At 37.3% G+C, this 22,186-nt stretch overlaps 1 protein-coding gene across 2 annotated transcripts; it reads right to left on the reverse strand.

The window, feature by feature from the left end:
- Positions 1-296: 296 nt before the first annotated feature.
- LOC131354549 (GRIP and coiled-coil domain-containing protein 2) lies at positions 297-20,525 on the reverse strand. Of its 2 annotated transcripts, XM_058392325.1 has the most exons (24): positions 20,410-20,525; positions 20,069-20,139; positions 19,757-19,822; positions 19,564-19,648; positions 19,398-19,453; positions 19,142-19,246; positions 16,008-18,278; positions 15,804-15,846; positions 15,344-15,444; positions 15,000-15,098; positions 14,179-14,298; positions 13,424-13,588; positions 12,717-12,821; positions 11,714-11,876; positions 10,441-10,541; positions 8,452-8,529; positions 7,449-7,586; positions 7,005-7,126; positions 5,608-5,784; positions 4,773-4,990; positions 2,964-3,149; positions 2,409-2,548; positions 1,985-2,186; positions 297-750 (listed from the first exon to the last, which is right to left on the reverse strand). In XM_058392325.1, the coding sequence occupies exons 2-24, from the start codon at positions 20,072-20,074 to the stop codon at positions 677-679; spliced, it is 4,821 nt and encodes a 1,606-aa protein (XP_058248308.1). In that variant the 5' UTR covers positions 20,075-20,139; positions 20,410-20,525; the 3' UTR covers positions 297-676. The 2 variants fall into 2 exon arrangements, with proteins under 2 accessions (XP_058248308.1, XP_058248307.1); XM_058392324.1 differs by lacking the exon at positions 20,410-20,525 and having other exon boundaries at positions 20,069-20,259.
- Positions 20,526-22,186: the final 1,661 nt, after the last annotated feature.

Raw genomic sequence — 22,186 nt, forward strand, 5'->3', positions numbered from 1 at the left:
TAGACAATTTCCACTACAGGTTTGTTAACACAAGGGGATATTAAGAAGTTGCACATTGCAAACAAGCCACCGTGATGTCTTACAGAATGAACATAAATTAGTAGATGGAATGAATGAATCATAACTACTCTGTTAATCTATAGATGCAACATGCATTATGCCTCAGGATGATATTATGTCAGTCTGCATGAAAGCATGAAAATCACTGAGATGTTCTCAGTCTGACACAAGGGTTTGTTGGAATGTATTTGTTTATGCTAGTAATATTTAGGTAATAAAAAAAAAAAGATCCTTTACACAGAACAATTTATTTTTCATTTCAGTTACAAGATGATACAGTAGATTGACAGGTAGAAGCAGGACAGGTAAAATAAAATTTCAACATTTCAGTAAATTTCTTTAACCTCTTTTGATATTTTTGATTATAATCATTGTGGCTTGAGATACTACATATTAATCACTTGGATTATCTTCACATATCACAGGGAAAGCTGATTAAAAGATGTGTGCAAAAAGTGTGAGCTATGGATTCGCGACATAAGTCAACTGCATACCCTCTTCACAAGCATATATATAAAAAACGAATCATTAAAAAATATAGGTATACTTTCCTATTTTTTAATATAGAATCATACAGACATTTATGGAAACTGTGCATACTTAAGGCTTTGCGTTCTTATCTGATCCCAGACCAACTGTGGAGATATGAAGTCCAACCGGATCCTCTGGACGCTGCAGCCTCTTCTTCACCTGAGCCAAACGTGGTGTTAGTATTTGTAAAAAGTGCACAGAAAGAATTTTTTTTATTCTTGATCTACTACCATAAATTTTAATGGAAATCTGACACACAGTTACAGCAAAGTTTAAACATGTGGGCTAAAGACATTCAGACCCATTCTTGTCAATTAGGTATTATCTTTCGATAAGTATTGTGGGTCAAAATTTTATATACACTTTGGTAGTGCCACTGAATTAACTTTATTTAGCGCCACTTCCATATATTTGCTTGAACTTGAATCAAACTCTTGATGCAGCCTTCCACAAGCTCTTCACAATACAAGAATTTATGCCCATTCCTCCTGACAGAAGTTTTGTGGATCATCCTACTCCGATCAGTCACCATATTTTCTGTGGGATTCAGGTCAGGGCTTTGTGATGGCCACTTTTACATTCACTTTGTTGTCTTTAAGCCATTTTGCTACACTTTCGAGGTTTCTAGATTCAGTATTTGTAGCCAATTCTCCTTCCTCATGATGCCACCCATTATGAGCTAAAAATCAAGATCACCAGTCCCTTTTCAAGCAAAATAACATGATGCTGCCATCTCCATGGTTCACAAGATATTTTTGCATACAATCGTTTGCTCCTTAAAAAAAAGACCAGATATGTGAAGGTCCACATTCTTTTGGTCTTGTCACAGTTGCTTAGATTTTCCAGTGAAATCAAGGACAAAATGGCAATGGCTTTAAAGTTCGGCCCTTTTACAGTCATAGGTGCATTATGTTTGACAGTCCCTATCATTAAGTTGTGATTTTCGGCCACTGTTCGTCTTCGATGATGAAGACCTGCCATGTTTACGCAGTCATAATCGTGGAGAGTGTTGTTCTTAAAACACCAAAGAGATGGGCTGTAAAAGGTTACAGATACACTGGCATGCAACCTAGACAATATATAGCAATGAAAAATAAATAACTGGTAATCACAACATTTAATTTAAGAGTAGCCTACACAAATTAGTTTTCAGTATCTGTTTAGCTAGCTGTTAGCTTATTTGGGCTAAGAGGAAGATACTTGATCAAAGAGATTCAAAGATCCTGGTTAACCCTCCTGGGCGGTGTTTAAGATCACCGTAATTTCAAACATGTTGTTCACTTAAAGTCCCAGCATTTTATATAAATGAATATTTTGCATTTTGATATTGTAATCAACATTAAAGTAAGGAAAATAAAAGTCGATTTTAGATACAGTCACTAAATTGACCTACCGTGTGCAATGGCAGAAAGTTTACTCTTCTCTTCTGGGCTGAGTTGCAGCATTGTGTGTATGACAGGCAGCAGCGCCTGCTTCTCACTGCCAGCACGAAGGAAGATAAACTGCAGCAACACATTTTTCAGATACTCCAGGTTTGCAACGGATTTCTCTCGCTCCTGATTTCGCTCCAGTCGACGCATCTCACTTTTTAGGAGCTACACAGAAAATATTTAGTCGAACAATTAAGTCTAAGTGGTGGATGCTGAACATGTCAAAGTTGAATGCATGTACATCCTTTACTTTGCAAGCACCCTAGTGCTGCCCCATAATGTTCCACACATACAACACTATTATGACACTATAATAGACTATTGACGCCATTATGACGTGGGAGTGACACTATTATGGCATGGCCACAGTGACAACATGTTGCTTACGTTGATCTGCTCCATGAGGATGGCGTTGGTGGCTTCACTCTCATGTAACAGGCTGTTCATGTGCTCCATGCTACGTGTGGCTGTATTCAGTTGGTTTGTTAGCTCCTCCTTTGTGGGCTCCACCTGCCACACAAACGGTTCTGCAGGCACAGGCGCACACACACACATATACGCACACAACACACAATCATAAGAAATACTTACATATGCAATTTGACATAGTTTCTATGCATATTAATATTACAGTAAGACCTACATTTAAATGAAAGACGTTAGTTGAATCCAGATATGCTCAACACTATTAATGCAGAGCTTTATTTTGATTTATTTTCTTTTATATGTCTTTATATTTCTGTATGCCTATATAAACTAACAAAGGACTTAAATAAGTATTGTAATAGACAGGAGCAATTTGATTTTAAGTTAGCCCTAACCCAGTATCAAGTAATTTATTTTAGACAGCTGTGATTAGTTCAAGTTATCAATTAAAACCTGCAGTGAAAATTAATATACTGGGAAAAAAAAACTAAGGTATATCAGTAGAATAAACATTACCATGTTTGGGATCAGGTGACGTGAGGAGCTGCTCGAGACTGGGAGGAGGAGTCCCTGGTGTGGAGAGAGACTCCGTTTCTGTTGTCTCCATTCCCTCACCTTCCTCTCGAGCCATGTTCATCTCAAACAATGGAAGATCCGTAACCTTCTTGTCTGACTGAGGCTTCTTGCTCTGCTGCTGAGAAACTAAAGCGGGAAAAGAGATTATTCCCTTATTGGGAAGAACATTGGGAAGGTATTATTTGTGCATACATGTACAGCGATCAGCCATAACATTGTGATCAGTGCCAGGTGAAGTGAATAACACTGATGATCTCCTCATCATGGCACCTGTTAGTGGGTGGGATATATTAGGCTGCAAGTGAACTTTTTGTCCTCAAAGTTGATGTGTTAGAAGCAGGAAAAATGGACAAGCGTAAGGATTTGAGCGAGTTTGACGAAGGGCCAAATTGTGATGGCTAGACGACTGGATCAGAGCCTCTCCAAAACTGCAGCTCTTGTGGAGTGTTCCCGGTCTGCAGTGGTCAGTATCCATCAGAACTATCCCTTAAGTCCTATAAATTGCAAGGTGTGGCCCATGGAGGCTTACTTACAGGACTTAATGGATCTGCTGCTAACATTTTGGTGCCAGATACCACAGCACACCATGCCTTGAGTAGTCAGGGCTGTTTTGGCAGCAAAATATTAGGCAGGTGGTCATAATATTATGGCTGATCAGTGTATAACATTTGGTGTGCTGCATCAGTCTGCATCATCAAACTTGTCAGATATGTTGAAAAATATAAAGCTTTCACACTTCACAATAGGAAGAACCGGCGACAACTCTGTCTGGTCCGCAAACTGCGTTTCACAACCAAACGTACGTGAGAATTAATAAGGAAATAATGCAAGATCACATGTGAGATCAGAGTTCTCGTGTGAGACTGGAAATGGAACCACGTAAAAAATTCATGATCCAAATGGTCAGTGCGGGGCACTAGGATTGTGCTTTCTGCATAACTGAACAAATTAATAATTTTGCAATGTGCTGCGGCTGATGTGGCTGGTCAAGCAAATGTTTCTGCTTTATTTCTGTTTGATGTAATTGTAAAGCTTATTTATTCTGATATAACTATATGTAAGACATTTTTTTCTAATAAAAACCTATAAACTCTATAAAACTATAATATTGTGCTCCAACCGAAGCCATGCTAGTTGATATTGTGGTCTATAACTCCTCCCCGAATTTCCCACTGCTCGCTGTCCTGTATCTTGCTCTCTCATTGGCTGTAGGTCATCGCCGATGTATTTTTCGATGTAAGATTGCGCCTTTGGTCATTTACACTGCGCGATTGTCACTCACTCACACAAGCTCCGATTGCCTTGATTTGGGGAATTTGTCGGTGACTGAAAATCAGGGCTAAAATCGTGCAGTGTGAACTTGGCATAAACTACCACAAGTACGGATCAAGTGCTGAGGTCCTCTGATGTTCCACCATCAATAAAGTGTAGGGGTAAAAAATGCATGCCCCCAACCTAACTGCTAATTGTAGCTTTTCTATTTATTACAGATTTTGATAATTATATATGGAACATCTTTGTTGTATCCATTTTAAGCTTGAAAAAACTTAAAATCCATAATGTACTGAACAGCATATATTCAAATAACTAACTAACTAAATAAATAATTGCTGTTTCCATAATCCTTAACTCCTCTGAGCAACATACCCATATTTCAGTATGAGTCAAAAACTGAGGTATACAAAGATATTTGGGAAATTTGACCACTGCCAAACTAAAACTTGGAATAAAAACCGGTAGTGTTCTTACCTGAAGTAGCAGGATCTTTTTGCAGCTGGAACAGCTGGGTCTCCAGGTTGCTGATTTGGTGCTGCAGGGTCTCTACCGTGCTGCGATGTTCAGCCTGCAAGTGGTGCAGCTGCTCACGGAAGCTACCACGTAATGTTTCTGTTTGTGCCGTTAGCTGCGCTACTGACTGGCTGTGCTCTGATTTTAGTGCTACATTCTCTGAATGCAGTGACAGTAACCTGAGATCGGGGTATTAAAAAAGAAACCCTTAATTACTACATATAACAGGCACCTGTCAGATAAACCATCATCGGCTGATTCAAACTGCTTGGAAATGTGTGCTATATAAACATCCGCTATAATGCCTTATGTTTGCTTTGGATTAGTTACGCTGTTAACATAATTGCAATAATATATAGGGGCAGCTTTACTGATCAGTGTCCTTAACACAATAGTGCAACTTTGCCCTGTTTTAGTTTTGTCAATTCAGTGGCTATTGTTAATTCTTATTGCTAGGTTATTAAAACCTACATACTTTAATTTCCTCTTTGGGTAGCAAATCAAATGCAGTGCTATGCAGAGCTTCACCCATTATCAATGTAAATATTCTTGAACCTCACATTCTGGATAATCTGAATACATTCATAGTGTTTTTACAAGTGAGGCAGAACCTCTAGGATATTAATTGTAATTATCTGCTATGATTTCATTAGATCTACTGCTCAGTTCAACCGAACAAATTTTTTTAACTGCATAGTTCTGAAAGATAGAATAGTACTGATAGAATATACATGACTAGATAGTACTGATAGAATATACATCTTGAATGAGTCAATAAAACCAAGCCAGTGTTTACCTCTCTCTCAGTTCTGCCTCCTTAGTTATAGTCTGCTGCAACATTTTGTTGTGACGCTCCAAAAGTGTGTCATATTCCGCTTGAAGCTGCTGTAGCTCTGCATTGCAGCTCTTTGCATTAAGTTGACTTTCTTGCAGCTTGGACCTTAACTGGTCCAGCATGGTCTCCATGTTCTCCCTGCTCAGTGCAAAACACACACAGAATTTCAATTAGTGCTTGGTGTGTTGTGAATCATCACATCTGCTTCCAATAAACAGGAACAAAACATTTTAATCTGTTAGTGAATTACATATATACATTGTGTCAAATGCACCCATACAGTCTAGTCCATAAGTGTTTAAAAAGTCACACAATTTTCATAATTTTGCATCTGTACAGCACAATATAATGGATTTGAATCGATGCAATCACGATGTAACTGCAGTGTAAACTTTCACCTTAAATTCAGTCATTAAACTTTTAGGAATTATAAAAGTTTATCATTTATTACACAGTTCCTCCATTCTCACATGCACAAACATAGTCCAATTGACTGATAAGCAGTTTCAAGGCCAGGTGTGGCCGGTTTCCTCATTACATCATGACAACATGATATAGAGGGATAGCAGACTCTTTAAGAGTGGCCAAGTCAACAGTTTACACTGGCAAGCTCAGCAACACCAAAAGCCTGGAAGACCACAGAAGTTGACTACAGTGGATGATTGCAGAATTTTTTCTTCAGTGAAGAAATGCCTCTTCACAACATTTAAGAAATTGTCAAAGTCAGAGGATTTACCTCAAGGGGGATTTACTTAACATTCAAGAACAGAAAGGCCAGATTAGACTTCGCTAGAAAGCATCTAAAAAGCCTGTCCAGTTTTGAAACAAGATTCTTTGGACAGATGCAACCAAAATGAACTCATACCAGAATAATGAGAAGAGAAGTATGAAGAAGAAAAGGAAGCGCTCATAATCCAAAGCATGCCACATCATCTGTCAAACATGGAGGCAGTGTTGTGGCTTGGGCGTGTATGGCTGCAACTGACCTGGATAACTGGTTTTTATTGATGTGACTACATTTCAGAATAGATCCTGCTACTTCTATCAGTAAAGAGCTTGCTCAAATTCAGTCAAATGCTACAAAACCATTAGGACTGTTTTACAATAGAGACAGGTAATGACTCAAACTCTTGCTTTTGCGGAATGTTTTCGTAAGGCAAAGAAACTAAATGTTTCTAACAGTGCACTGCATAACTGCAGTAAAATAAACCTTAATCATGGTGCTGTATGACTGAATGTGCAGTATATGCATTATCTTGCATTTTACTGTGCACAAAAGAAGAGACATCTTAAAGACTAGGATTTCTCATCAAGAACAAAAACAGAATAAACAGTATAATAACAGAAGAAAATCTCACCTGTTTTCCTTGGAAAAATCACCATCGCTTTGAGTATTGCTCTTATTTCTCTGCTGCTTAAGCACATTGTGTACTCGCACCTTGTAACTTTCAAACTCTGACTTTGTGGACTCAAATTCAGCCTGCAAATTACATTACATTACATATAAATACAATCATTAAAGTCTTATACACATCACAAAAATACATAATCAGATCTATAATTACAAAAGACCTCTATCCTTTATTGCATTGTTATTCCCGGTATTATATCCAACTGTATTGTTCAATGCATTATTTGGGCCATATTTAAAGTTAAGCATGCAGAGTAAATATTTAATAAAGAAACTCTATACAGCTTATGAAGGCACTCCAAATTGTTCCAAAGCCCTTGGTTGAAAAACATTTTATAGAATAGCCCTCTATTGCAGCTGTTTGCATAAAATGAATGAAGGGGTTAGATACCTTTGTGGAGGTCAGATCATTCTGTAAAGTGGTCACTTGGTGCTGGTAGGAAGTGACAGATTTCTGATGCTGATCGCTCACTGACTTTAGCTGCTCCTGAAGCCTGTGCTGATCTGCAGTCAGTTCACTACATTGAATCTAAAACATAAGACATACACAAACTCACTGACTGAATAGAACTCCTGAATACTCCTGTTAAAACTGCAGGTTTCTGGGACACAAAAAAATGAAACCAAGTTTAAACATGTCAGATATCTGTTCCACTTTAATATGAGATAAAACTATTCCACTCTTGCAAAAACGCTTTAGTTTAATCAAATCATGGATCTCCTTTGCACAGCCGTCTTCTGATAGGATTTTGATCTGAACTGACTGGCCCATTCCTTATTGAGCTTCTTCTAAATCCATTCCTTTATTGGCTTGGATTGCATTTATTGTGGTATTTGGTAGATATCATACTGGAAGATCTATATTTAGTGTATCCATGTGGGGCAATGAAACCAAAAAACATGTTATATAAACATTTGACCCACTGAAAAACTTATATAATAAATAAAATCTGTCTCTTTATGTATTTTTTTTAATATGACCCCTTATAGAAATAAATTCAATGCCCTAATTAACTTAACATAGGAAATTAAATTGAGCTGGAATGTCTTTTCATGTAAGTCAGCTTTTGGGCCTCGACTGTATGCACCCTTCTATTCCTCATACACGGGCTAAGAGATGAAAACGACCAAAATGCTACTTTACTAACAAATGTTTTTTATTTTGCTATATTTCGTTCTAGATAATAACTTAACTTTTAAATGTCACAATTACATGCAAATTTAGTGTCAAACCAAAAAGACAGCAGCATGAGGCTTAAAACAGGACCTTATGGGACACAATTTTGCAGAAGAATGTTAATTAATGCTAATTAGGGCTGTGCCACTAGAGACATTAGCTGTATTTTCCCCTTATTTTTCTCAAATATGCTAGAAGACTAAATATATATTTTTACCTTGTACGTCTCCAGCTGCTGTTGAATTGCCTCCAATTCCCCTTTCAGAGAAGACTGCTGGATCATCTGAGATGCTTCCTGAAAAGAAAACAGTCATCAACTAAAACAAAAGTGAATATTACCTCACTATAAATGAAGTAAATATCTAAAGTGAAAAGATGCTTTGCCACCAGCCATCACTCTGTCATTGATGAATATCTTGCTAAATAAAGGATGCTAGGAATTTACTTACTGACATGAATAAAAATAAATCTCAATGGATTTCTAAACGCTTGCCCTTAACAAATGCACTGACTGATGATATAAACACCCTGCGAATAAGCTAATTAAACTGATCAGTGTGCCGTCATCCTATAATGCTGTAGGCATGAATAAGGGAATTAAAATATAATTACCTTAATTACTGATTATAGTTCTTCATGATTGAATTAATATAGTTACCATTATAAGTTCTTGCACAACATTTTGCCTATTTACCATGACTAGAAATTTTTTCATCTTTTGGTGGAATTTTGAAAAAGAATATAGATTGTTTTTACTGCACCGTGCCCATGTTTTAAAATTGGATAGAACTCCACAGATTCATTCCAAACCTTTGCTATTAAAGTGTGACCACTGTAATCATGCATTTGTTTTAAATATTTGCTTTTTTACATTTTGTTGCACCAGTGAACAGTCAGTTCTCGAAGTTGATGTGTGAAGCAGTTAGCATCTGAGCAACTTTGACAAGGGTCAAATGGTTATAGCTAGATGACTGGGTCTGAGCATCTCTAAAACAGTAGGTTTTATGGGCTTTTCCCAGTATGAAGTAGTCAGGACCTACTAAGAGTAGTCCTCAGAAGGACAACTGGTGAACCGGTAACAGGGTATTGGGCACGCAAGGCTCTGTGAAGCACATAGGGCCCAATCCCACAGAAAAGCTACTATAGCACAATCTGCTAAAAAATGTCATGCTGGCTCTGACAGAAAGATGTCAGAACACACAATGCATCACAGCTTGCAGACCGGTCAGAGTCCCGATGCTCAACCCTGTCCACCGCCAAAAATGGCTATGATGGGCACATGAGGATTAAAACTAGACCATGAAACAAATGGAAAAAGATGGCCTGGTCTGATGAATCATGTTGTGTGGATGGATGGGTGCGTATGTGTCGTTTATCTGGGGAAAAGATGGCACCAAGATGATCTATTTTGAAAGAAAAGCCAGCAGAGTCAGCGTGATGCTCTGGGCAATGTTCTGCTGGGAATCCTTTTTTGTCCTAGCATTCTTGTGGATGTTAGTTTGACACATACCACCTCCCTAAACACTGATGCAGACCAAGTACACCCCTTCATGGTAATGATGTTCCCTAAAGGCAGTGGCCTCTGTCAGCAGGATAATGCTCCCTGATACACTGAACAGAACAGCACCAACACCTTGACTTGGCCTCCAAATTTCCCAGATCTCAATCCGATCAGGCATCTTATACACCTTGTGTCGACTATTGTATGAGAAGTTGAATGCAGCAATAGAATCAAACTCTCTGGTGCCACCCAGGTTTAGTTTAGTTTAGTAAGCCTGGTTCCTCTCCCAGATTCTTCCTCACGCCATCTCAGTGAGTTTTTACTCTCCACTTTCACCTCGGCCTGTTCACTGTTTGGAAAAGCTGCTTTGTGCTAATAGTGCTAGACAAATAAAACTTTACTGATTTGAACAATAAATTTAATACGTTTTAATATGAATGTCTTCTGACACCCAAAAGACTAACTGCCTACTGAACCAATATATAGATTTACAAGGAAATCAAACAGGACTTATTTCAAAATTGAAGTTTTTACTATAAGCAGTACCAAATAATTAAAATCTAATACTTTGTACAGGCCTTTTTTATTTAATTACTGTATGCTGAGGTGAAACTGAACTAAAAATAAATGTGATCAGGTGAAAATGGAAAACAAATCATGTAGTGAACATGCAGTTTACAGTGTGGTAAAGCTCCTGGTACTCACTGCTTTCTTGGCATCTGCCAAATCCTTCTTAGTTTTCACCAGCAGCTGTTTAACCTTTGTGGTCTTCTCCTCTCCGATGTCCACAAGTGACTTTAATGATTCTAGAATTTAAAAAAATGTTTAGTTTCTCCAACTGGACAGAGCTAATGCATTATCAAAAGTTCTAGAAAGCGTATTCTACTATTGCACATTAGGAATTTTGTACATTTAATTTTATCCCCAGATGCAAATGTTCCAATTTCATCTAGAGTAGAGAAATATTCTTGAAAGGTTATGAGGAACATCTCATCACAAGCTTGCCAAGATGTTATTAAGAGTGTACACAGGCATGTGGGGGCCATACACATGACTGACTTGCATGCATTTCATCATGGCAGCTCCTAATATAATGTAAGTTGGATCGACTGTAATTTCCATTTTTTATTCATTTGAATTTCGGCGCGATTTGGCATCCAGCGCTCAATGGGATGATGAATATTGGTTTCCATCGACAATTCTTACATCATTTTGTGTTCAAGGAATTACACAATGTAAAAATTTTCAAAATGAATATACTGCTCATCCACATCCAATGTGTGATTTAAGTGTTCCCTTCATATATATTTAGATATTTATATAGATATAGATTTAGATATAGATATTTCAAGACTTAGTATAAAGTATAAAGGACTACATGATCCAACATACAACATGACCCATTAAGATGGGGGCAAGTAACTTACAAGAGAAGTAACTTAAGATAATGAGTATGTTAAATTATTTATAGATTACAGAAAAAACGTTTTATACACAACATGACAAAACCTCATTGCATTTCCTGATTAAACCTACAGGTTTTTTTTTTTTAAACCTAGGATTTGGTACCTGAAGTTACAACAGTAAAACTTGCTGTTATAACCTTCGGTCCTGTTTAATAATGGGAAGAGAATTATAATACTATATGCAGAGCATGAGTTATCATGTTACACACGGATGTGGTGTTTTGGCATGGGCTGATTAGACACTCTTAAAACTTGTTTATCAGGTCCCTACTTTTGTTCTACTTTTGTAGTGAGGCTGTGTGGATCTGGTGCTAAGCAGCAAAACACAGTAACAAATATGAAAAGCAGAAAGGACGACTCGACTGAAAATCCGTGTGTTACTTTACTCATTCAGTTTTCATCAAAACTGCAATCATCTGTCACATCCCTTCCGAATCTGCTGAAAACAGGTTGTCCATGTTTGTGTTTGCAATATAGGCTGCACAGACAGTTTTGTTAAAACAAACACTTGCCTATTTCCTTGTTCAGTCTCTCCTCCCTCTCATTCTGAGCCTGTGTTTGTCTTTCATGCTCTTTCAGCTGTCTATCCTTGTCTGAAAGCTGCAGATTGAGATCTTTGACCAGCCGCTCATAATCTGCCATCTCCATGTCCAACAATGTGCTCTGCTGGGCATCCTAAATAAGAAAAAGGCACCAAGAAAAACAATATAATATACATAAACAATAAAAGAATGCATGTTCAAAGCAGGATATTACAGGCAAAATACTATCAATCATAGTAAAACTACTATATACACAACCAGATCTATATATTATATAATATATGCATCCATCTTTTTTTTTTTAATCCTTGTTCTGTTGTACTTCCCTAATTCGCTTAAAGCTCTTTGTCATGACCATGGTGTAACAGCACACCTCACAAAGAAGACAAATTGCTATTTATTAGTCCACAAGTCTTTTGTGTGACAGCCAGAGTACAGTTTATTCTCCCATTGTCACAGGGGGGTTCTCAGTTTCATTTAAGACTGTATAGGTCAGGCGGCTTACAAAAGCACATATACAGAGCTCTATAGAAACCTACATACACACGCAGCAAATGCAACTTTTCTGTTTTCCCTTCATATAGTTTCACTAAAGGAGCAAACACAATGTCCAGATGACACCAAAAAGAAACTCTTGCAGTAACTGCAATAAGATATTTTACTGAAATAGATCATTGAGCTCAGAGACAAAAAGTGAAATTGACCATTTTTGACCACTTTGAAGTAACAAAATTAGAGGTTTATTGTACACTGACCCACAATAGAAGCCAGAACCAACCTGATGGTGGTGATGACTTTGATTTTAGGTGTACTATTTCTTTATAAAAGTTTACCAATAAAAAAAGGAAACAGTTAAAAATATTTTACTCATAGCATTAATGACCAACAAATCCTGAGGACTCCTGGTGTATTTCTTTAACTTTAACTAGACATTACAAGAGCTCAAGCTTATAGGATGCATTTGTGAACATACCTTTCTAAGCTGCTCCAACTCTTGCTCTGTCTGCTGAAACTGTTGTTTCTGTTTCTGTTGCAATATCTGGAGCTCCTCAACTTCCTTTACAGCACATGCATGCTCCTTAAAACACAATCAAGCCCATACATATACAGGTCAATAACAGAACTGTAAGTGTGCCATGAAAAAAAGTCTGAAAAAGAGCCAATAAAATGCTCACAAATCAAACCAATGCAGATGTAACTGAATATGTATCCATAATTTATGTAGGATATTTCATCCCACTAAAACATGTTCTATATAAGTGATTTCTTGGATATTTCTTTATATTATATGGAAATGTTTATCTCCTTAAGATAAATGTTTTTGTCCATGTTTAAACCCAATTTTCTCCAAAATTGGTAACATGCCAATTCCCCAAAAATCCCAATCACATGATGGCTACCAGTTAATGCAGCTGAAGGAAGGTGTTTACTTCAATGCACTTCAAGTCAGCCACTGCATCTTTTTGAGCTGCTGCTCATGCTACTTCACAGAGCTCTATTGTACACCAATGATTAAAATTACACACCAATAGACTACATCCACTTTATCTGCAATCTGATACGAACAAGCTACTTTAAATATGTTACATCATAAACCCAAATGAGTACATGTAAGAATACGTGAATGGGTTTAATAACAACTGTGACTGTTGACTGCACTGTAGATATATAGAAAGCTACCTTTGTTTTTAGCTCTTTTAAAAGCCTTTCTGCCTCCAGGTCTCTCTCGATTGAAGATTTGTGTTTGTGCATCTCAAGAGCCTGTGCCTCCAGCTCTCGAACATTACTTTGGAGACTTTCGTTATGGGCCATCAGGTCATCTCTCTCAGAAGAAAGTTGCTTATGCTTAAAAGAAAACAGAATGGCAATAATTAATATATTATTTCCTGTCCAGTGTCACCTAAATGATTAACAGATTCCCTGATGAGTCTGGTTCCTTTCAAGGTTTCTTCCTCATATCATCTCAGGGACAGAAAATGGGTCTGTAAATGACTACTTTTCCTGCTGACTGCTTTTTACAATCTTTTAAAACCACTTGAAATGTTGTGTGTCACATCTACATTACAGCAGAATGAAATTCTTTTCATCACTGCTGGGTGGTGCTGGGGCTTGAACCACAACCTTCCAGTTATTAACCCAGATCCTTAACCTTTTGAGCCACTAATTCACCACATGAAATGTACTGCTAGGTTTAACAGGAAAAGATCTTCACTACATTTAACCTATCCACATAAATATGTGGAAAGGTTTATCTCTGTATATTAATACCTTGAACTTTGTAGTTAGTCTAAAGATTTTGTAATTGAGAAATTGCATTCATTACTAACTGAGATTCACATATTCAGATATGTTTCTCTAGTTCCACCAACTACTGTTGATTTAGAAAATGACAATATTTGTAAGCAATTAGTAATGTATTTCAAAAATACAAATACCTGCTCAACAGCTACATGCAGACGTTTGGTCAAGTCCCCAACTATTTTTTCTGCTGCCTCCAGTTTCTCTTTTTCTTTATCCAACAGCTCAGTTTGCTTGTCATACTCAATCATAAGATTCTGTAAATAGATATACACACATTATAAACATAGACAATCATTATATCTGCAACAAACCACTCCAAGACAGTCATCAACGAAAAACAAGCATTATGAGCATGATGTATTTCAATATTGTTTCCAAAAGCATCACAGTACAGAGTGCTGGCTATAATGGTCACTGCTTATGTTTTCAGTTAATTTTGACCCTGATATTTTAAAGGACATACCTAATAACAGAGTAGATTTAAATTCCTTCCTGTTTTATGAATTAGCTGATACTTTTACCAGGAAATCAGGATTTACTCACAGCTCAGCCTGTAGATAATTTTTCTTGCTACAGATATGTGAATTTGTAGTAAATATTGACTAGTTCTACTATTAACTCTAGTAAATAGTAGATCAGTTTATTTTAACTAATCTGATATTATAACACTGTATTATCATTAGTAATAGTAGTTGTAGTAATATTATTAGATAGATAGATAGATAGATAGACAGATAGATAGATAGATAGATAGATAGATAGATAGATAGATAGATAGATAGATAGATAGATAGATAGATAGATAGATAGATAGATCTCTTTATTAATCCCAGAGGGAAATTTACACAATCAATATTATTCTTACTGCCTATTCTTACTGAATACATGTAAAATAAGTAAATAAGGACAGGGTAATGTATGGAAATACTTAATCCATGATTGCCTTATACTGTACCTTATAGGCCTCTGCACCATGGATTATGGCCTTCATGGAGTCTGACATTTTATCTCTTTCAGTCCTCAAAGCCTCCAATTCTTCTTTTAGTCTAGATGCCTTTATTAGAATGGGCGAGATGTGTTACATTTACAAAATACATAACAATAAAAAATCATTTTTGACAACACAACTGAAGGTCTGATGCTGATATCCACTTCTGCCAGCTGCCACGACCACAAAGTAAGTACCATGTAAAAATACTACTTACTTAGCAGAACACAAAACCAACCTCTTAAATGGCAAATGAGCGGTAAAGTGCAGCCAAGACAAATGCATAAAGACAAGCAGAAACATTTATAAACCTCTTTTTTGCTGTTGTCCAGTTCCTTCTTTGCTTTCACAGCTACAGCTTTGAATTTATTCAACCGTTCTTCTTTCTCTTTGCTTTCTTTTTCCAGACATTCTACAGAATATGAAAGAAATGAGGCTCATAGTTATGAGACAGCTGAGCCCCTGTGCCAGTGCTGTGATACAAAGATAATACTCCAAAGAAAATAGTCTGAGATAAAGAACAATTGTCTGTTATGCAAAATGTACGCGTAGAGACAAGAGGAAAAATTAATTATGTAATTTTTTTCAAACATGTCATCTAATGTGAAAGCAACAACGTAAATATAACATTCATTTTATAAGCCAAACAAACAACTACAAAAAAAATAAATTGTCTAGACAAATGTAACATCATCTCTTAAAGAGACTAGCATACTTGAATTATATGTGATCTCAAAAACTGGTAGATTAAATAGAAGAAAAAAAACATACCTATTTGCTTCATGTTTTCATTCAGTGTAGATAGCTTGGATTCCTGAAAGTAAAGTCAGTACATTTTGAGTCTGTCTAGACAAACCTGACACCATGTCATGTATATGTAGATTTGTGCTGACACTAGACATGTGTTGATACAGCAATATCATATATCTCAGATGAATATATATCAGATGAATGCTACACATAGCTACTACAAACCTGTAAATGGGAAATTTCTTCCCTTAGATGGGCTATTGTGGCCTCTTTTTCACTTAGCTTCTGTTGGAGCCTTTTCATGTCATCTGTTTCTTGAGCACCACTTTCGCCTGCAGGTTCCTCTTCATGTTCTTGGCCCATCACATTCCCTGTTATTTCACCTTGCTGCGTTTGGTCCTCTTGCAAATTTTCAGTATCTGAGTGAACTCCACTCGGTCTGGTCTTCTGTAGGCACGCCTCATCACTGAGTTCGGCCTGCTGCTTTTGCTGCGACAACTGTACTTCTTTTTCCTCCAACTGCTGTGTTAATGTCAGTTTTTCTTCTTCGACTCTTGACAGGAGATGCTTCAGCAGGACAGAGATGTCCTCTTCTTTGTCTATGTTCACAGAGTAGTTTTGTTCCAGCATTTTACAGACATTGTTCTGTGCATCAGAAAGCTCTCTTTCAAGGTTTTCCGTACGTCTCTTCAGATCATCCCTTTCTTGAACCACGGTCACCAGGTCTTTTTGTTGTTTATTTTTTTCCTCATTTAACACAATACAACTCCTTTTTTCTTCCTGAACGCTAGACAGAAGATTGTTCAGCAGTACAGATATGTCTTCCTCCCCGATTATTTTCACAGAGTAGTTCTGCTCCAGTATTTCACAAACTTGCTGTTGTATATCATAATGTTTTCTTTCATTAGTGTCAATAAGCTTCTTTAGATCATTCCTCTCATCAGACACAGCTTGCAGCTCTTCTTGTAATTTGGCCTTTTCCTCATTTAACACAGTAGAAATTGATTTATCTTCTTCAGCTCTGGATAGAAGATGGTGCAGCAATCCAGAGATGTCTTTGTCTTCATCGATTTTCACAGAGTAGATCTGAGCAAGTATATAACAGACTTGCTTCCGTACCTCAAGAAGTTTTTCTTCATTAGTCTCCAGATCTTTTCTGAGAGCATCCCAGTCTTCTAATGCAGCTTGGTGATCTTTTTGCAGTTCAGCCATTTCCTCATTTGACACAGGCAAGTCCTTGGCTGAAGTATTGCAGGATTTATCCTGGGTTTGCTCTAAGCACTTTAGTTTCTCTATTATACTATCCTTCTCCTTGAGCTTTTCCTCTAACTCCTGAATTGAAACTGCTGCCTGCTCTTTCATGGCATTGTATTTCTTCACAAAGTCAGATGTTCTGTCTCCAAGCTCCATCTCAATGTTTCTCAGAATTTCTTGTGTGTGTTCATATTCACTGACAATAGCGTTGTTCTCCTCAGAAAGCCTCTTGCATGTGTTTTGCAGATCATGGGAAGATTGAACAATAGCTTCTTTTTCACGCTCATTATTGGAAATGAGAAAAGCCTCTAGTTCTTTCATTTCTGCTTTGTGCGACTCTTTTAATTCGTGAAGAATCCGATCATGTTCTTCAAGACGTATATTCTCTGCTGCGTTTAGAAAATGAACCTCCTTTTCAGGGCAAATCTCACCTTCTTCTTTAGTCATTTGCATTTCATTAATCTTGAACTCCAGTTCTTCCCTTTCCACACTGAACTCCTCCTTTAAATGTTGCAGATCACCCTCAAGCTCAGTCTTAACATTGGTGAGAAACGTGAGTTCCTCTTTAAGCATCGTGTTTTGTGACTGTAAATCCTGCAGAGCTAATCTCAATTTGTCCGTTTCACTCTCTGGGTCTTCTGCCATTGAGGAATCCAATGCTTTAATCAATTCTGATGGCTTTTGGGTCCTTCTGTTGAGGTCTTCTTCTTCCTCTTGAACATCCTGGAGGTAGCATTCTTTAAGTGCTATTTGCTCTGAAAGCTCTTCCTGGACCAACAACAGCCTCTCCCTCTCCATATCAAACTCTGTAGCATTGATTTCAAGCTGTTCTTCCAGATACCTGACCTCATCTTCATGCTGTTTGTTCAGCCCTGAAATCATCTCCTGACAATTCTCAAGATCTTCTTGGGATTTTTGGAGAGTTTTCTGGTGAGTTTCCTCAAGAGTCTCCTTCTCAGTTATCCATTCTTTTTTAGCCAGTTCCAGATTCCGCTCCAAATCAGATATCTTGCTCTCATATTCTTTACGAATTGCCTCGATTTGAGAATTGAAGTCTTCCTGAAGTCTATGTCTCTGGATTTCTTCATTTTCTTTCGCTGTTTTTTTAAAAAACTCCAATTCCTCTCTGTATTTTTTTTCTGTGCTTTCAATCTGTTCTTCCATAAGCTTTATCTTTTCAGTGTCGTCCTTTTCAGAATGCTCTAGTTTCTGCTGGAGAGCAGCCAGTGTCTCCATTGACTCCTGTTAATAAATGTTAAAAGTAATAAAAAAAATTAATAATTTTATCGTTTCAAAATTTTAAACATGGCGAATGGTAAAGTGCAGGCTTTACTGAAAAACAAGCCTCTCATATATAACCGTCATGACACAACAGGAATTTAGTGCTCCACTGTTGCCTTTACGTTACTGAATTCTACATTAAGATGGCACTGAAGCTTTTAGTTGCTATTAAAAAGTATGCTGCCTGCAATGACAGATAAAGGTGCTTAATGGGATAATTTTAAATAATTTTCATCGCAACTGTCAAAAAAAAAAGTAGGCAAATTACATACCCAAGCATGTACTCAATTTTATAAAATCACAGCGTGCATGCGTTCAACCAAGTACAGAGTTATCAGTAATTAGCAGGTACAAAGAGGAGCTACCCTCTTCTAGACTTTCCTTAATAATTAAAGAAAGGTGGTAGAGTGTATCTCCTCATGATACAGTGGCAGGGCAAAACACTGGTCCATCTCACTGTCTACTTCTCTAGGCAGTAAGACACACACACACACACACACACACACATTACCTCATGCTTCAACTGTCAGTTAAATCAATCTACCAGGTGCAGACAGATGTTCTGCTGGAGTGATTTAATCAAACTCTTAAGTATATGATTCATAAATTTGTAGTTGGGTCCTGACTCAAGAAACTAGGAACTAGGAGAAGTTGGAGTCATCTTTAATCACATTAAAGAAGTTCCCAGAAGAATCCATTGGGTTTTATCTGTTTGAACCATGGTGTTAGCCCTTAAGGCTTCTTAAGTGTTGTCTGGGAAAATTAGTCAGTATGGCACCATAGAATACAGTGAGAGCGGTCATAGACAGCTCTGTCCAACTTACTTCACTTTGGTTTCTCAGTGTTTCATTTTCTTTGCGCAGCAACACAAGCATCTGTTGAGTCTCTGCTTTCTCGAGCAATACCGCATCCATTCTCTCAGTCAGCTCCTGTTTCCGAAGAGAATTTCTTCGAGCATTATTGGAACATATAACGGTTATTCTAATGCAACTGTGCCTGTGTCTAGATGACCATTAACATGTTAGCTAGTACAGTTCATCATTACACTATTCCATTTCCACTAAAACACTGGACGCTTACCTGTATTACGGAATCCCCTTGACCAGCCTTCAGCGCTTCAACCTTCTCTTCTAAATCTTAAAATAAAACATCCTCGCATGTATACGTGAATGGACAAACAGGGATAAAAGAAAGAAACGAAAAATGATGTGAATCCAAACACCGAGAAGATCTTGTGAGTATTTACCTGAACACTTCGACTTTAACTTCTGCATCGCAGCCATCTGCTTTTTTGCAAATTTAATGAGATCATCTTTGGACAATGTGTCCAGCTTGACGTTTGGAGGAAAGTAAACAACATGTAATGATACTGTAGTCACACTGAGGTCTCAGTAGTTTTTTTTTTTTTTTTTACACATTTAAAAGGTTTTATAAATTACCTTAGATTTCCCATTGCCCATACACGAGGAACTGCCACACTCCGCATCCGGTTCCTTCTGTACAGTCTACAGTCACACAAACTCACCATATTCTTTACTTATAACTAAGTGTTTCTCTTCCATTAACAAAATCATGACACTTATTCAGCATTACAGCAATACACTTCAGCAACCATTTGTTCAGATCGATTTAACACATTCAACACAACACACTTTAACAAAATGATCACACTGGTCAAGTTTTATACAGCCCTAGAATAGAGACATTTTAATAACAGAGGTTAATTCACGTACAGAAAGATGCCTACTCACCTCCATATCGACAGCCCAGGCGTTAATCTATCACAGTCTAATGATCAATCTTTGAAACAACAAACATTCACCTACACACACACACACACACACACACACACACACACACACACAAATATATTTATCAAACACTAAGCTTCACATAAACGCAACACAGTAACCAGAGAGCGGCTTCATTTCCGCTTTCGTCAAAGGAATGCGTGAGCGCTGGGTGGAGAGGCACATACTGTATGGAAGGCCATCGGAGTCAAACACGTGGCACATCCGAAGAGAACCTAAATGTGATAGCAGTGAGAAAACGAGTGATATTCACTATATATGACAATAACCATCACACTCACGTGTTTCTTCCCCAGACTGCTACACACAGTTGGAATCACACAACTGAACAGAATGTCTTTGTAGCATACATGAAGACATGGTGTGTCATGGTTGCCAGAACTGGCGTTAGTGGCAATGCCAAGAAGCGGCCTGCACACAACCCTGACCTCAAGCGCCCAGAACACCTTTACCCTGTTTAATGTTCAGTGCTGCTTTGTTTCTTGTTAATGCTGGGCGTCAGATTGATTTGACATCACCTGTAGAACTTCCAACTAGGAACTCCACCCTCAACACTCACTACCTCATTCATTTTGCCAAACAGTGTTTTTAGTTCAACTTTTAACATGTTCTAAACCTTTTCACAAGGTGTGTATCATTATGCTGTTACAATAATCTGCAGTTTGCCAAGCTACTGCAGTATTTTATACCTTTTATTTATCTGTCTTGGCTTGTGTGTTTATAGAGTTGAATTAATTTGTGAGGCCTGGTCCTGTTAACCTGCACTGTCTGCTATGCTTCACACTGAGATTTCCACAGTACACAGGAATATGACTGAAAAGCCTATAACTCATTTTATTTTCAATAACACACACACACACACACACAATGAGTTCCATGTTTCAAATGATATTGATGCCACCTACTGGTTAGAAATGACATTACTGCTCCAGCGAAAGAAAATTCCTTGGAATTAATGTTTTCTTCATTTGAATGGTTAGGATGTTATGGCAGTATCATATCATATATTGTCAAAAATGAGTTAATTGGCCTAGAGGAAGATATGTTTAATCTGTTGTAAATTTTAGGTAGAGATTGAATATAGATCTTCTTTAATTATGCAAGGTTTATTTCACAGTTGCGTAATATTCCATGGATATTCTGTCTTTGCAGTCATGAATACAGAAAAGTTCAGAAACAAGAGAAGGTGACAATGGGAAAGCAAGTATGCAAACTGATAATGGCAAAAGATTGACAAGGAGAAGTGAAAGGGTCCAGAGGACAAACACTTTTTGAAAAAAGGTGAGTTGTTTGTTTGTTTGTTTGGTTGGTTGGTTGTTTTATTTTTAGATAAATAACTTGTAGCACATTCAATGCTTGCGGCTCTGTTTAATATCATGAAATTTTAATAGCAGTTATCTACATATTTAACATTTTGTTTATAGCAACCATATCAGATAATGAGGCTAACAAATGTCATTAATCTGATTCTTTTGGATTTTTTGCAGAACTAAGCTCAACAGCACCACCGGGTATAAAGAACATACACAATGATATGAAGCAACACTCTAGTCCATTGTGCCTACTGTAGTAGGCCCTTGGTGCCAATTAGAGACAGTTTAGAGGCGATTACACATGCTGCTAGATTCTGTGTCCACTGAGGCTAATATTTTCAGCTGGTAACATGTATAATGGACATGGATAATGAACACAATTAAATATTGATGTTGCTGCTGTCTATCTGCAATTGATAGTGATTCAACACACACAGTTCATAAAAGCTTTTTGCTTTTTCTATTCTAAACTCCCATCACACATTATTTAAATTTAATTCACACAAAACATTAATGGTGAACATTTTTGACTTTATAAAATGATTCTCTCGAGTCTTGGTGATCGGCCCCTATTAAACAATAAAGAAGGTAAGACATCTTTTTATATACATAGTTTAGTAGCCTACTATTCTTTTTGGCAGAATTTATCTTTATAATCAACTTAATTATTTACTGGATTTTGTATCACCATAGTCCCTAAATGTGTGTAAATGCAGGAAATGGGATTCAAATCCCCCATTTTGTG

The sequence above is a fragment of the Hemibagrus wyckioides genome, linkage group LG06 (genome assembly GCF_019097595.1).
Source record: "Hemibagrus wyckioides isolate EC202008001 linkage group LG06, SWU_Hwy_1.0, whole genome shotgun sequence".
NCBI lineage: Eukaryota > Metazoa > Chordata > Actinopteri > Siluriformes > Bagridae > Hemibagrus > Hemibagrus wyckioides.

What these genes read in the sequence shown, in the direction of transcription:
- LOC131354549 (XM_058392325.1), bottom strand. An exon ending in TGCATGTAGCTGTTGAGCAG is followed by an intron (nt 13,589 to 14,178) that starts GTATTTGTATTT and finishes TTTTCTTTTAAG; the next exon opens with CATAAGCAACTTTCTTCTGA. An exon ending in ACTTTCTGCCATTGCACACG is followed by an intron (nt 751 to 1,984) that starts GTAGGTCAATTT and finishes CGTTTGGCTCAG; the next exon opens with GTGAAGAAGAGGCTGCAGCG.